This window comes from Rhinolophus sinicus, chromosome 14, assembly GCF_057876585.1.
Source record: "Rhinolophus sinicus isolate RSI-liver-muscle chromosome 14, RSI-T2T, whole genome shotgun sequence".
NCBI lineage: Eukaryota > Metazoa > Chordata > Mammalia > Chiroptera > Rhinolophidae > Rhinolophus > Rhinolophus sinicus.
In genome coordinates this window covers 54793985-54807639 of record NC_142514.1, presented here as the reverse complement: position 1 = coordinate 54807639, position 13655 = coordinate 54793985, and the positions used below count along the sequence as shown (strand labels likewise).

Below are 13655 nucleotides of genomic sequence, written 5' to 3'. Positions count from 1 at the left end.
GACTCTAACCTTTGATACTGTTGCTGTGAAGTTTTGTAGGTTAGAATAAGGAGTTTGGATTTTAATATAGGTGAGATGGGAAGTAGTGGAGGATTTTAATTAAAGGACATGATTGGTTTTGCGTTTTAAAAAGATTCCCATTTACAGAGTAGAACTGATGATGCAACTTCATTAGGCTGTTGTAAAGATTAAATAAGATAATATTTGTGATATACCTAACAGTTCTAACACATAAATATGACATTTGGATCTTTTCACTGCTTTCCTCGCCTTTCTGTTTTGCCTTAAGAACTGTAAAGGGAACTTGGCAACACCTTTATGGAACGTCAGATAATTTTGTAAATACTAATACATTCTATTTCTATTACTGCTGTTGTTAATTGCCACAGACTTAGTGGCTTAAGCGACACAATTTTATTATCCTATAGTTCTGGCGGTCAGAAGTCAAACACGGTTCTCACTAGGCTAAAATCAAGGTGTTGCCAAGGCTGCACTCCTTTCTAGAGAGTCGAGAGGAAAATCAGTCTCCTTGCCTTTTCCAGCTTCTAGAGGCAGTGACATTCCTTGGCTTGTTGCCCTCTTTCTGTATCTTCAAAGCCAGCAAGGGCTGGCTGAGTCCTTCTCACATCACTTCACTCTGACCTCTGCATGTTCCTCCCTCTTTCACATTTAAGGACCCCTCCTATCTTTACACTGGGTCCACTGGAATAACCCAGGATAATCTTTCCCACCGCAAAGTCAGCTAATTAGCAGACTTAATTCCATTTGCAACCTTAACACTCCTTTGCCATGTAAGGCAGTGTACTCACATGTACCAAGGAATAGGACCCAGACATCTTTGGGGGGTCATTACTCTGCCTACCACATCCAGTGGAATGAAACTTTTAGTGTGCTTTGTTTGTGTGTTGGTGCTGCCTCCTGGGACCACCTCCCTTTCTTCCCCATCTCTGATGGCTATTTTAGCCTCAGGATAAAAGTAACACCACCACCACCACCAACAACAAAAAAAACCTCACTGGAATTAAAATACCCCTTCATCTGTCTCATTGCTAGATTCCTAGGTTCTGAAGTTTTGTTTGCTCCTCTCCATACTGTCTGCATCCACTTTAATCCGACCCGAGGTGCTTTGGGAGTTGTTCTTTTACTTAATCTCATCTTTAAGCATTTGGGACCAGGAAAAGAAAAAACAAAACAAACAATTTTTTTTTTCTTTCTGTTTTTCCTAGGAGAGGCATCTTTGAGGAAAGGAAACAGCCCAAACCCCAAGCTTTTACTCAAGCGTAACAGAGCTTAATTCATGAAGCCCACCTCCTAGCCTGTCTCAGCTCCTCGGTTGGACTGACTGCAGCTGACAAGCCAAGAGAGAGCTGCTTTCCCTAGTGAAGCGGAAAGCCACATCTTGAATCCGGACGCCTGTGTGAGTCAGCGATTGCACCCTTGATGTTACCTTTCGCTTCAACAGCTCTCTTGGCTCCACTTGCTCTGAGCAGTTTTAATTTCCTGCCAGCAGAGTGGCACATTCGCTGGCATTCTCTTTGGAATGCTTTCCATCAGGAGCCTAATGAGTGCCTGGGTTCTGGCTGGTGGTAAGCATCAGGCTGCCAGGGAAGTGCCAAGAGGCCCTCTCAGCCCTGGAAGGCATCTCCGCCTGATTTCCCACCTCCTGCTCACTGTGGGCGAAGACACACATGTACGGGAAATTCTCCACTGCTATCACTACTCTGACAAACCACCAAAGTGGATGCAAAGAAACCTGAAAACCCTGAAACTTGGCCACAAGGAGTTAAGCCGAAAAATGCTCTGATGGAACTCACTAAATAGACTTGTTAAACCAAACTCCTGATAATGGATACACCCAGATAACCAAGGCACACTAATGGAACACATCCCGAGATAATCAAACTTCCACTAATTAAATAAAATGTTTTCCTATATCTAAGAATGTACTATCTACATCCAAGTATTTTAGCCAAATAGGAGGTTGCTATGCTATTAGCCTAATGCAGTTATAGTAATGATTTGCACTTTCAGAGTATTATTCATTGGAGCCCCTGAGGGTTTAGGCAAGTGAGCCTCTTCTGCTGGCTTGAAGTCTCTTTCATTTCTAGCTCCCCACTCTTCTAGTCCTGTGTGTATTCCCCAAATTCCATGTTTTTCCTTTAATTTGTCTTCTTCTTGTGCTTCTTTATTCCTTATATTTGGAGTGATTTTTTTTCCTCTTCAAGCCTCTTTGCTTTCAACTTTTAGAATAGTTTTTTATTTTATTTTAAAACATAGATTGTCATTTATAACAAACTCACTCAACTCAATGCCAATTAAAAATGGGCAGAGGACATGAAGAGACATTTTTCTAAAAAGGACATACAGATGGCAAACAGACATATGAAAAAATGCTCAACCTCACTAATCATTAGATAAATGCAAAAAAAACCACAATGAGATACCACCTCACCCCAGTCAAAATGGCTATCATCAATAAATCAACAAACAACAAGTGCTGGTGAGGATGTGGAGAAAAGGGAACCCTTGTGCACTGTTGGTGGGATTGCAGATTGGTGCAGCCACTAGGGAAACCAGTATGGAGGTATCTCAAAAATCTGCAAATGGAACTACCTTATGATCCAGCAATTCCATTCCTAGGTATCTATCTGGAGAAATCCAAAACGCTAATTCAAAAAAACTTATCACCCCTATGTTTATTGCAGCACTATACACAATAGCCAAGACATGGAAACAACCGAAATGCTCATCAGTAGACAACTGGATTAAGAAACTGTGGTACATTTATACAATGGAGTATTACGCAGCCATAAAGAAGAAAGAAATCTTACCATTTGCAACAATATGGATGGACCTAGAGAATATTATGTTAAGTGAAGTAAGTCAGACAGAGAAAGACAAATGCCATATGATTTCACTTATATGTGGAATCTAAAGAAAAGAATAAATGAATGAACTAATCAGAAACAGTCTCAGAGACATAGAAGAAAAACTGAGGGTTGCTAGATGGCTTGGCGGGTGGGGATAAGGGGGAAGGTGAGGGGATTAGAAAGCACAGTCGGTAACCACAAGATTGCCATGGGGATATGAAAGTCATTTTGGAGAATGTAATCAATAATGTTGTAAAGATTTTGTAGGTTATCCGATGGACACTTGTCCCATTAGGGAGACCACCTCAGGGATGATGTAGATGCCTGATCACTGCACTGTGCACCTGATGCTGAAGCTGAAGAATAATGAATGTCAACTACAATTTTATATATATATATATGTATATGTATATTTACAGGAAATGGAGTACAGCATTAGGAATAGAGACAGTGGAAATGTAATGGCTGTGTGCAATGTCAGAGGGATAGTGGATGGGGGAGGGCGGTTGTCACTGTGTGAGGGATATAAATGATAAATGTCTAACTATTACATTGTTTTGCGCCCCTGAAACTAATAAAAAAATGTTTAAAAAATAAAATAAAATAAAACATAGATTTTTGTTTAAGGCTACAAGTTCATCTGAAGGGCTGTTACAAAGACAGTTGAGTATCTATATCATGCTTACCTTATGTATACTATGTTCCAGACGTTTACATCTTATCTTTAACCCTTAGCAGAATTCTGTAAAGTGGTTATTAATTTACTCATTTTAAATTTGGAGCTTAAGGCTTAGAAAGGTTAAATAACTTGTTCAAGGTCATTAAGAAATGGGATGGAAGTTTGACTTAGATCTATCTGATTATGGAGTAAGATGGTAAGAGCTCGACTTAGACAACAAGATAGACCACACTGTTTGGTATCAGCTCTCCACTTAAGAGCTGTGTGGTTTGGGCAAGTGTGACTGAACAGCGCTAAGTCTTAATTTATCTGTAACAGAAAGATAATACCAATTTAAAGGATTATTTTGATAATTAAATTATACATACATATATATATATATATATATATATATATATATATATATATATATATATGTAATAGGTGTTTAATGAATGAACATTCTCTTCCACTATTTTGATGTATGTGGTTTCATACATAATTACTACATTTTAAAAAGTACTTTCATGTGTTATCTCCCAAGAAGAATGAAAGTTCTTTCCAGGCTAATGAGAATTAATATTATTTTATTTATTTTTAATGGAGAGAGTAACTAAACATGGAGAAATGTAATCAGTACACACAAAACCACATATAGATTTTCAAATACCATCTAAATCTTTTGTGTATTCCTTCCACTATCCAAACTCTAATCCAACCTAGCACACAAAACTAGATTCACTAAAATAAACTATGTTCATTAAAATCCAAATAGGTTAAAATTCAATACAGAACAAACTCAGAAATTTATAACCATTGATGAAAATTTATCAAAATATTCAGTGAATTCACCTCTTCTCCTTTGTATTCCTCCCCACCCTCATCTGTTAGTTATGCTTTGCTGGCTGAGAAGTATAAAAAACCACAACTGGAAGACTTCATTACTTTCAGAGAATACACTATAGTATGTTTACTATAAATAATTCACACAATACTACACTTGTCAAAATGAATGAACAAAATATATATCATGGTACAGGAGCCTTGATTTTTATTGTTTTTGCTCACTTACTCACTAATTCTCCAACTGCAGCTCCCTGTCACTGTGAATTAAAGTAGTTCTGCTGTATACAAATATTGTATTCTGGGTAATTAGATATCGGGATAGGACCCTCTGTAAATTACTTTAACTGGTGTCAGTATTGAAGCAAATAAGAACTTTTTAGTTCTGTTTCTACTCTGGGTTATTTTCTGACCCTAAACAGGCTGACATAAAGAAGTGATTTTCTTTGTCAAATGCAGCCTTTTCAAATCTAACTGCCAGACACACTATTGAGCTATGTGATCAATTCTAATTGGCTGAGATCTTTTCAATTTGGCAGTTTCATCTTTAATGCAATGGATGTAAGATTATGTGTAGGTCCTTTCAATGGTTTTTCCATACTGGTACTTAAGGCAGAGGATTTGAACATAAGAAGGTTGCTGGGTATTTCTTCTGGCCAATTTAAATTGATTCATACAAGTCCTTTGTACCCCAGGGAAAGGGCAGAACAAATCCAAGTGAGTGAGACAGCTATCGCTACTTTCAGATGGAATAGTAGAAAAGAAGGAGGGGTAGACTTGGAGAAGGGAAACACTCTAAATATTGTAAAATTGGAGCTCTGAGCAGTCTGGAAGAGAAACACTGAAACTTAACCAGTAGACTTCTGTGTAGAATCAAAGAAAATTATTTCCAAGATTGATTTTGATATCTTTAGGTTAAAAGGGCTGTGAAAATGAACAAACAAAGCAAAACACAAACAGATTCATAGAAACAGAGAGGACAGGGATGGTTACCAGAAGGGAGGGGATAGGGGATAGGTGAAAACGGTGAGAGGGAATATAGTTAATAATATTTTGCTAACATTGCATGGTGACAGATGATTACTAGAAGAGTCAGGTGATCACACTGTAAAGTATAAAAATGTTGAATCACTGTACTGTTCACCTGAAACATTGTATACCAACTATACTTAAATAAAATTTTTAAAAATATTATGTAAATGGAAAGTATTTTTCATATCGGACCCTGCAGGGAGCAATGGTAAGTAAAATTTTTTTCTGAAAGTATTCCAAAAGAAAATAAGATGATTCTTCCAGAACGCCAAAGGATCCCTGAACATGCTATATCAGAAGAGCAGAGACAGGATCAGGTAAAAATTTTGTTTGGGTCAGGTAAAAAAAAAAAATGTCTGAGAACCATTCAATCAGAGATGGATGCTTTTGAGAAAGACTCTGAGTTTTCTGTTAGGTAGTAGACTAGGTGAGTTATTTACATGGGGCACTTCCAAAAGCACTCCTTTTCAAATAGACAGATCCTGGTTATGAGGCTCTCATCCGGTTTATCTCTCTTGGGAAAGAAAACCATGATAGGGCCATTTCTACATCATGTCTATTCTATAACTCCACGTGAAGTTTCAGTGCTTCTTCAACTCCATCTCCAATTTGCTCAGGAAAATCCTTAGCATGCCGCATCCATTAATTTGGTGACTCCCTCTCCAAGGGAGAAAGGAAAGCATTTCTTCATCCAAAGAAAATAGGGACAGTGTACTATTGACAATATTCTAACAAGGCCATTTCAATCCTCCTCGAATACATGAACATGATGCAACGTTTCTCCAGCAAGAGAAAATAGCAGCAATTTCATTTTGTTAGTTTGATTTGCTCTGCCCTACAACATATGCAAAACATCCATCTGTCTCCTGAGTCCTAACAATCAATTTGTTAAAATTCATAGCAATAATGAAATGCAACACTGATGCCTGGACCATTAGTTGAACAAATAAGGGTGACAAATATGGCATATGTTGCAGATACCAGTGGCTAAGTCCTCTAAGCTAAAGGACTTTTATTGTCATTTGGTAGCAAATCTTAGGAGCTTCCACAATGATTCATTGTTTCATAAAGTGTGGGATTCCACAAAAAAGTAAAGTAAAACCAGTTTTCAACTATCACTCTCAATCAACTAAAAACAAACAAAGCCAACCCCTGTGAAGAGCTAGCTGTAGCAGCTATTTCTGAGCTGTCTTCCGGAAGACTAATGCTTTGTAAACAGTCTTTCTCTGAAACTCAAATTCCCTAAGAGACAGTCTGAGAATCACTTGAATAAATGCAGTGTTTTGTGTAAATAGAGCTTAGTAAGGCCTTCTGAAGCTTCAGAATATGTACGATTTTTCAATTGATACTCAAATATAGAACTCTAGAATTTCTTTTATATAAAGTAGGAGGCCATGACACCTAACAGAAATGCATACAGATATTCATCAAAAGACATGTGCATGAATGTTCACAGCAACACTATTCTTAATAATACCTCATTAAAAATTATCCAAATGCCATTATACAGTAGAATTAATAAATACAATATGATACAGTTGCAAAATATTGTACTATACAAGAAGGAATGGTGTACAACTACTTGCAACAATATGGGTGAATCTCACAAATTGTTGGTTAAAACAAGCGATACACAAATATGTACATATGTAACATTCCATTTATATAAAATACAGAAAGAGGTAAAATTAATATATGCCTGAAGAAGACACTGGTACCCTTTCTGGGGAGTGATTAGAAGAGAATGTAAGTGGGGCTTATGGGTGCTGCCCATGTCCAACTTCTCCATCTGGATGCTGAGTAAGCTCAGTTTGTGAAAATTCATTGAATTATAACGTGCAAACGTGTGTGTGCATATTTATGCAACTTAGATAAAAAGTAAAAAACACAACAGGCCTATATCTACCTCATTACCTACTATTCCATGTCTGTTCACTTGTCTCTATCAATGTAACTCCTATATCATTTTTTCACTAGCAGTCTTCAGACCTATATGTTTTTCTTTCTTCTTGTCTATGTGCTTACAACAGCTCCCCATTTCTGCCCATCAAACTCCATCTCTTCTTTTATTAATGGACCTTCATGTCCTGCTTCAGGCAGGAAATCTTTTAGATCAACCTGTTAGCCTGAGAAATCTTCTAGTTTAGTAAATGCTCTCCTTTCACATGGTCTTCTAAGATTTTAGCATTTAAAAAGATAAAAACACTCCTTTACATACTTTAAGCATCCTAATAAGGCAATGCAGGTAGCAAAATCTGTATATTTTACAGTACTTAGTTGTAACTCAGATTTTAATGACAATGACAATGTATATTGTTCCACGTTGTCTGGAAATTTAAACTCCATAGGGGCTTGCATGTATAGAGGTCACTTATGTACAGCTCTCTTTGAGGTACAATGTATCTTAATAATAATGATAAAGATGCAATTTCACCTTCTGATTGTCTCTAGTTTCCTTTCCCTTAAAATGAAGGATTCATTATTAATCATCTTTGTTTGTACACTACTACTCTTCTATTACCAATGTTATCATTACTGAAATACCAATTATTAGGTGCTATTTTGTGCCAACCAGTGTTGTAAGCAATTTGCATATACTATCTCATTTATTTTTTACAATCTTGTGAAGTAGAAATTGTTAATATTCTCATTTTTCAGATGAAGAAATTAAAGTTCATCAATAATAAATAACTTGCCCAAGATCAAAGAACTGCCTTGATTTAAACCCAGGTATTCTCATATCAGAGTCCAAGCTCTCACCACTTTGAGCTCAAGTAAGTTTATACTTAAGCACTACTCATTGGCTCCCTTACTTTTTCTAATGCAGGCATTGTCAGCAGAGTTAGAGCTGACAGGTATTCTCTTTCTTTCTCTGTATTTCATTTTTAAAAATTTGAATCCACATCAAAATTCCCCTATGTAAGAGATATAGACTAATTCTATGTCTATTCTAAGAAAGTAACTATCATTACCTGTCACAATTTTGTTTCTCTAGTTCCTAGGAATGTGATGGCACATTCTCTTTTCAAAGTGCCAATACCTAGAATGCCTTTAGTTCATCTGTAGCTCCGATGTTGTCTTTCCTAGTGATGGTCTATTGGACTCTTTGATCCAAGTCCCCAAAGACTCAAATATAATCTACAGAGAAATTGGAATGTACAAATCATGCAGCAAAACAATTATTGATGCATTGACATAATTTATGCACACAGTTCCAAGTATCACTACAGAGATGCAATGATGGAAAAACATACCTTTTTCATAAGCCCACATCAAACATGTCTGCTCATCCTTTTCACCACTAGACCTGCTGGGATCACAGGCTACCAGATTCATATCAGCTCCGTTATCCAGTAAGAAATGAACCAGGCGAATGTGGCCATGGTAGCAAGCAGAGTGCAAACCTATGATAGGACATGAATGTGCAAAAGGAAAAAAGAGGAAAACTAAATCCCAATTTTCAAAAGAGTCATTATCACATAATAACACTGTTGCCGGAGACATAAAGCAAAGATTTGTTTCTTTGATAAAGAATTAATTCTGTTACTGAGCAAACAATATACTTTAAGCAAAAGAAGTATCCTATTCTAGTTGATCTTCTATATAGACTGCCTTTTGTAGAGCACAATTTCTAGTATTTCTGTACCCACTATAATTACTAAGAACACATGTTAGCATCTTTCTACAAATCAAACAACAAAGACCCCAATCAAGTTTGAGCAGCAAACCAGGGGCAGGGCACTGAAGTCAGTCTGTTCCTGGTGCAGGCCATCAGGGATGCATCCACTGTAGATAATTTAGCATAATAATGAAACTGACCCAAGCCAGTCTGCTTTATATTATCCCACACACCATCAATTCTAAATGATGTAATTGATAAACTATCCCTCCCCTTTGGGGTTGACCACTCCCATTGTCCCTTCCTTCCCGAGCATACTACTGTTCTTGAGTATTGATATGTATCGGAAGTTGGTGATGTTCTCACCACAGTCTTACCTGTGTGTCCATCCCTTCCTTGGTGATTGATGCTTACGACATTCTGATCAAGAAGAAATTTAACCAGGTCAATGCTCTTGCCATAGGTACAAGCACTGCAAAAATACACCATAAATAAAATAGAAGGCCCTTGTTATAGGCTGAATTGCATGTCCCCCACATTAATATGTTGAATCCCTAACTTCCATAAACTCACAATGTGACTACATTTAAAGAGGTACAATTTAAAGAGCTAATTAAGGTAAAATTGAATCATTAGGGTGGGCCTTAATCCAGTATGACTGGCATCCTTATAAGAAGGGGGATTAGTACACTGATGATAGGAACAGAAGAACAACCATGTGAAGATACAGGGAGACGGTACCTTCTATATACCAAGGAGAGAAGCTTCAAAGAAGCCAAACCTGCTGACACCTTCATCTTGGACTTCCAGCCTCCAAAACGGTGAGAAAATACATTTCTGGTGAGCACCTAGTCTGTGGTATTTTGTATGGCAGCCCTAGAAAACTAATACAGACCTGATCTACCCAGACTCTTCTAGATGCTGTTGTATATAAAAGTACCAAAGAGACGCAGAAGGAGAGAAGGAAAGAAGAGGAAGTGATAAAAACCCAGCACATACAGAATGAAATCCTGAAGATTCTCACACTTGGGCCTTCAAGAAAACAGTATTGCCTAGTATTTCTTAACAAAAATTTCCTATCATATTAATCTTTTTTCATAAAAGGAGGGAAAATATTGCAAGAGTTTCACATATTTTTAGCTACAGGCCTAGGCGTTCTGCAGGACAATTGAATGGGGGAACCCAGAAGGGCCCCCCAAGAGACTTAGTCAAATCCAGGTCACAGTCTGAAATTTTTCCCTGTAAAATCCATGCACCACCTCTCTGGAGACTTCCTCAATCAGAGGGCAAGATTTCAAAGCTGTCATTTTACTGAGGGAGCATTGATTGTGGAGTTAAAAATCCAGAGTCTGGCACATACCTCGTCCGAACAACTCAGACCAGTTCTCTGACCTATTTGAGTTTTAGTTTATCATCTATGAAATAATAATAATACTTTTTCTACCTGCCACATTGTTGCTGAAATTTCAAGTGAATTCATGCTTTCAGAAGTACATTATAAGCTACAGAGGAGTGTTCATTGTCAGCTCATTCGTGATGGAAGGATGTTTTTGTGGAAAATGAACATATTTCAGGATACAAAGGAAATAAGATTCTTATAGATTTTCTAACTAGACTTGTTGAAGAGTTAATTGAAATTCTGATTTCTACTATTTACCCTGAAAGCTAAGATGCATGGAGAAAAATATTTTATGTAAGGTAAATCATGCCTAGTAACGACTACTGGATTTTAGTTTTTGACTAGTAATTCTCAGATTTTCTTTTCCTATAGTTTCCCTCATACGTCTTCTTTGGCTATCATTTGTTCATTAGTAGTATTCTACTTCTAAACTCCAGGGAGCTATGTGGTACGTGATGGGTGACTGGAGGGAGCTAACATGAGGCAGAACCACATCTAAATCATGGCTAAAGGAAAGGCGTAGGGACTCTGTGATACTGTGATGCATAATAAGAATATATATTTGGTCTTCAATCTCATGGCTGGCACAGAGCTCTTAAAACTCTTGTAATTTCTTAAGCAATGAGAGCAACAAGAGGATCTTTTGTTACAATATTGGGTCCTTTGTCCTCCATTCCTGAAATAGCTCCAGAGGGATAAAAGTGAAAGGAGCATCTTTTGTTATTCATAACAAGCCCCTTTCAACCATACCTGTATTTATGTTAATGAGGTGATTTTTGGAAAGCCCCAGATAACCATAGGTTGAGGGTTTGTTGTCAGAGGAATCAACCAAGTGATTAGAGAGGGCTGTCAGCCCCACCACCCAACCTCAGGGGAGGGGAAAGAAGAAGGAAGTTGAATTAATCACCAATAGCCAATGATTTAATCAAATATGCTGAGGTTATAAGCCTACATGAAAGTCCCTAAAGCACGGGATTTAGAGAGGTTCAGGGTTGGTGAATACATGGGTGTGTTGGGAGGCCCCCACGTTCCTTCCCACATACCTTGCTGTGTGCATCTCTTCCATCTAGCCATTCCTGAGTTGTATCCTTGGATAATAAACTGGTGATCTAGTAAGTAAACTATTTTCCTGAGTTCTGTGAGCTGTTGTAGCAAATCATCAAACCGAAGCAGGGGATGGTGAGGACTTCTGATTTAGAGCCAATGGGTCAGAAGCATAGGTGACAGCCTGGCCTTATGATTGGCATCTGGAGTAGGGAGGAGTCTTGTGGGACTGAGCCCTCAACTTGTGGGAAGTGACACTAACTTAAGGTATAGAGTGTCAGAACTGGATGGAATGGTAGGACACCAACTTGGTGCCCGCGGAGAATTAGAGAATTGCTCTAATTCTCACACACAGCTTGTATCAGATGTATTCCAGAAGTGAAGTGTTAAGCCTTATAGGAGAACACACAAAAACAGTGTTTTTTCCTTCCAGACTTCGTTCTAGAAGAGGCCATTCCCTGGGTCTTACAATTACCTCTTTCTTGAATGGCCTTATCCAAATTCTTTTTCTTTAATAAAATGTTATTATTTTCTTTAAAGAAATACCATTATTTATCTAGCTGAACTGTTGTTCCCTCTATGAAGTCTTGTCATGAACCAAAGGCTGAATTCATTGCTCTTCCTTCTGCTGCCTTGTCACTGAGGTCTACGGCACTTATCACATTGCTGTGGTAATCGGTACACCTCTGCTTACCTTGATACCTTACAGCAGAGTCCCTTTAAGAGGGGAAGGGAGCTTGTCATCTGAATGTTCCTACCTGCACCAACATAAGGCAGGCCCTTAATAAATCTTTCTTGCGCTACCATCTCAGTGCAATAGAGTATATCGGCATTAATTATAAGTAGTATCTATGACACTATAGTTTTAATGTTCTATTGTTTGAATTACTTCATTGTTCCTTTTCAATGTAACTATTTGCAGAAAATGATGAGTTCTGAATATATACATGCATATATACACTTAAGTGTGTACATGTGTATATATATATATATATATATATATATATATATGAAAACAATAACAGAAATAAATGCATTGAGTGCTTACTATACACAGTGTATGCAGCGCACATAGAATAATTCATAATCAGAGTGAATACTTCATATAAAAGGAAGGTTTCATTTATAAATATGTGTTTAAAATAATAGAATAAAGTATTCATATGCTGTTTCTAGTAAATATAGGCTTGCACAAAATAAAACAACTGAATACATACTTTTAACTCAGTTTACTAATCTTGTCATATAGACAATCTTCTGGAGATGACAATCACCCTCTGATTATACTTGGTTCTAATTTAGGTGCACAGAGTAGCAAACCGATTTGAAAACTAGCCTGAGGTGTCAGCCTTAACAAGCATGACCTATGGGGAGAGAGGACACCAGCAACCTTACATATTGGTTCTGCCAATTGTCCCATTCAGTGACAAGTTCCACTGATCCATTTTGACTGAGAGCATGATCTGAAGAGTTCTTGCATCTGCTGTATTACAGAGTGTACAGGAAACAGATAAAATATTTTGGTACTAGAATGTAAAGATGTATAAAAAGCCCCACACTTTGGAATTAGGCAGGTGTTTGCTACATGATTTCCCAGCCATAGGAATCTCTGGCAAGGTACTTAGCTTCCCTGAGCCTCAGTTTCCTCATCTGTAAAAGAGAGATAATAAATCCAACTTTATAAAATGGTTATGAGGATTAAATAAGATAATGGACGCAAGAAATCCGGTAGTCACTGCTCCATAAATGGTAGTTTTCTTTGCCTCTGTTTTTTGCTGACCTCTTGGTTGATAAGAAAAAATCTGGAATTCTAAGTAACATCTGACAGGTTGATGCCTGATGCTGAAGCACATGGTTAATTTTAGGTTCGTATGACAAAAAGCCTCCTCATTTTTATTATTTACCAGTGTAATAGAAACACTATGTAAGTAGCATATTCGTCCCAAATACATTTTTTTGGAGGTTTCAGGCTAGCCAAGAAATTTGTAATGCGTAGGTAAATGAGCTTATACTCAAGGTTTACTAAATTCAAATTACCATGTTTTTATTTTTATAGCAAAATAGTAACTCATTAAAAATGAGGGTTTCAAATTTTATAAAAATGTGCCTTCCTTTTGGACATATTAGGGAGTTACAGCTCTGCATTATCAGCAGCCTTCTTTCTCCCTTCCCCCTCCCTCCCTTCTTTCC

General features: G+C 37.4%; 1 protein-coding gene across 3 annotated transcripts in view; it reads right to left on the bottom strand.

The window, feature by feature from the left end:
* TNNI3K (TNNI3 interacting kinase) overlaps window positions 1-13655 on the bottom strand; it is a 294785-nt gene that overhangs the window by 164065 nt on the left and 117065 nt on the right. For all 3 annotated transcript variants that reach the window (XM_088791202.1, XM_019743776.3, XM_074334949.2), the window contains 2 exons: window positions 9400-9494; window positions 8658-8807 (listed from right to left, as the gene is read on the bottom strand). In XM_088791202.1, coding sequence (XP_088647328.1) covers window positions 8658-8807; window positions 9400-9494 — 245 coding nt within the window. The remainder of the gene's footprint in view (window positions 1-8657; window positions 8808-9399; window positions 9495-13655) is intronic.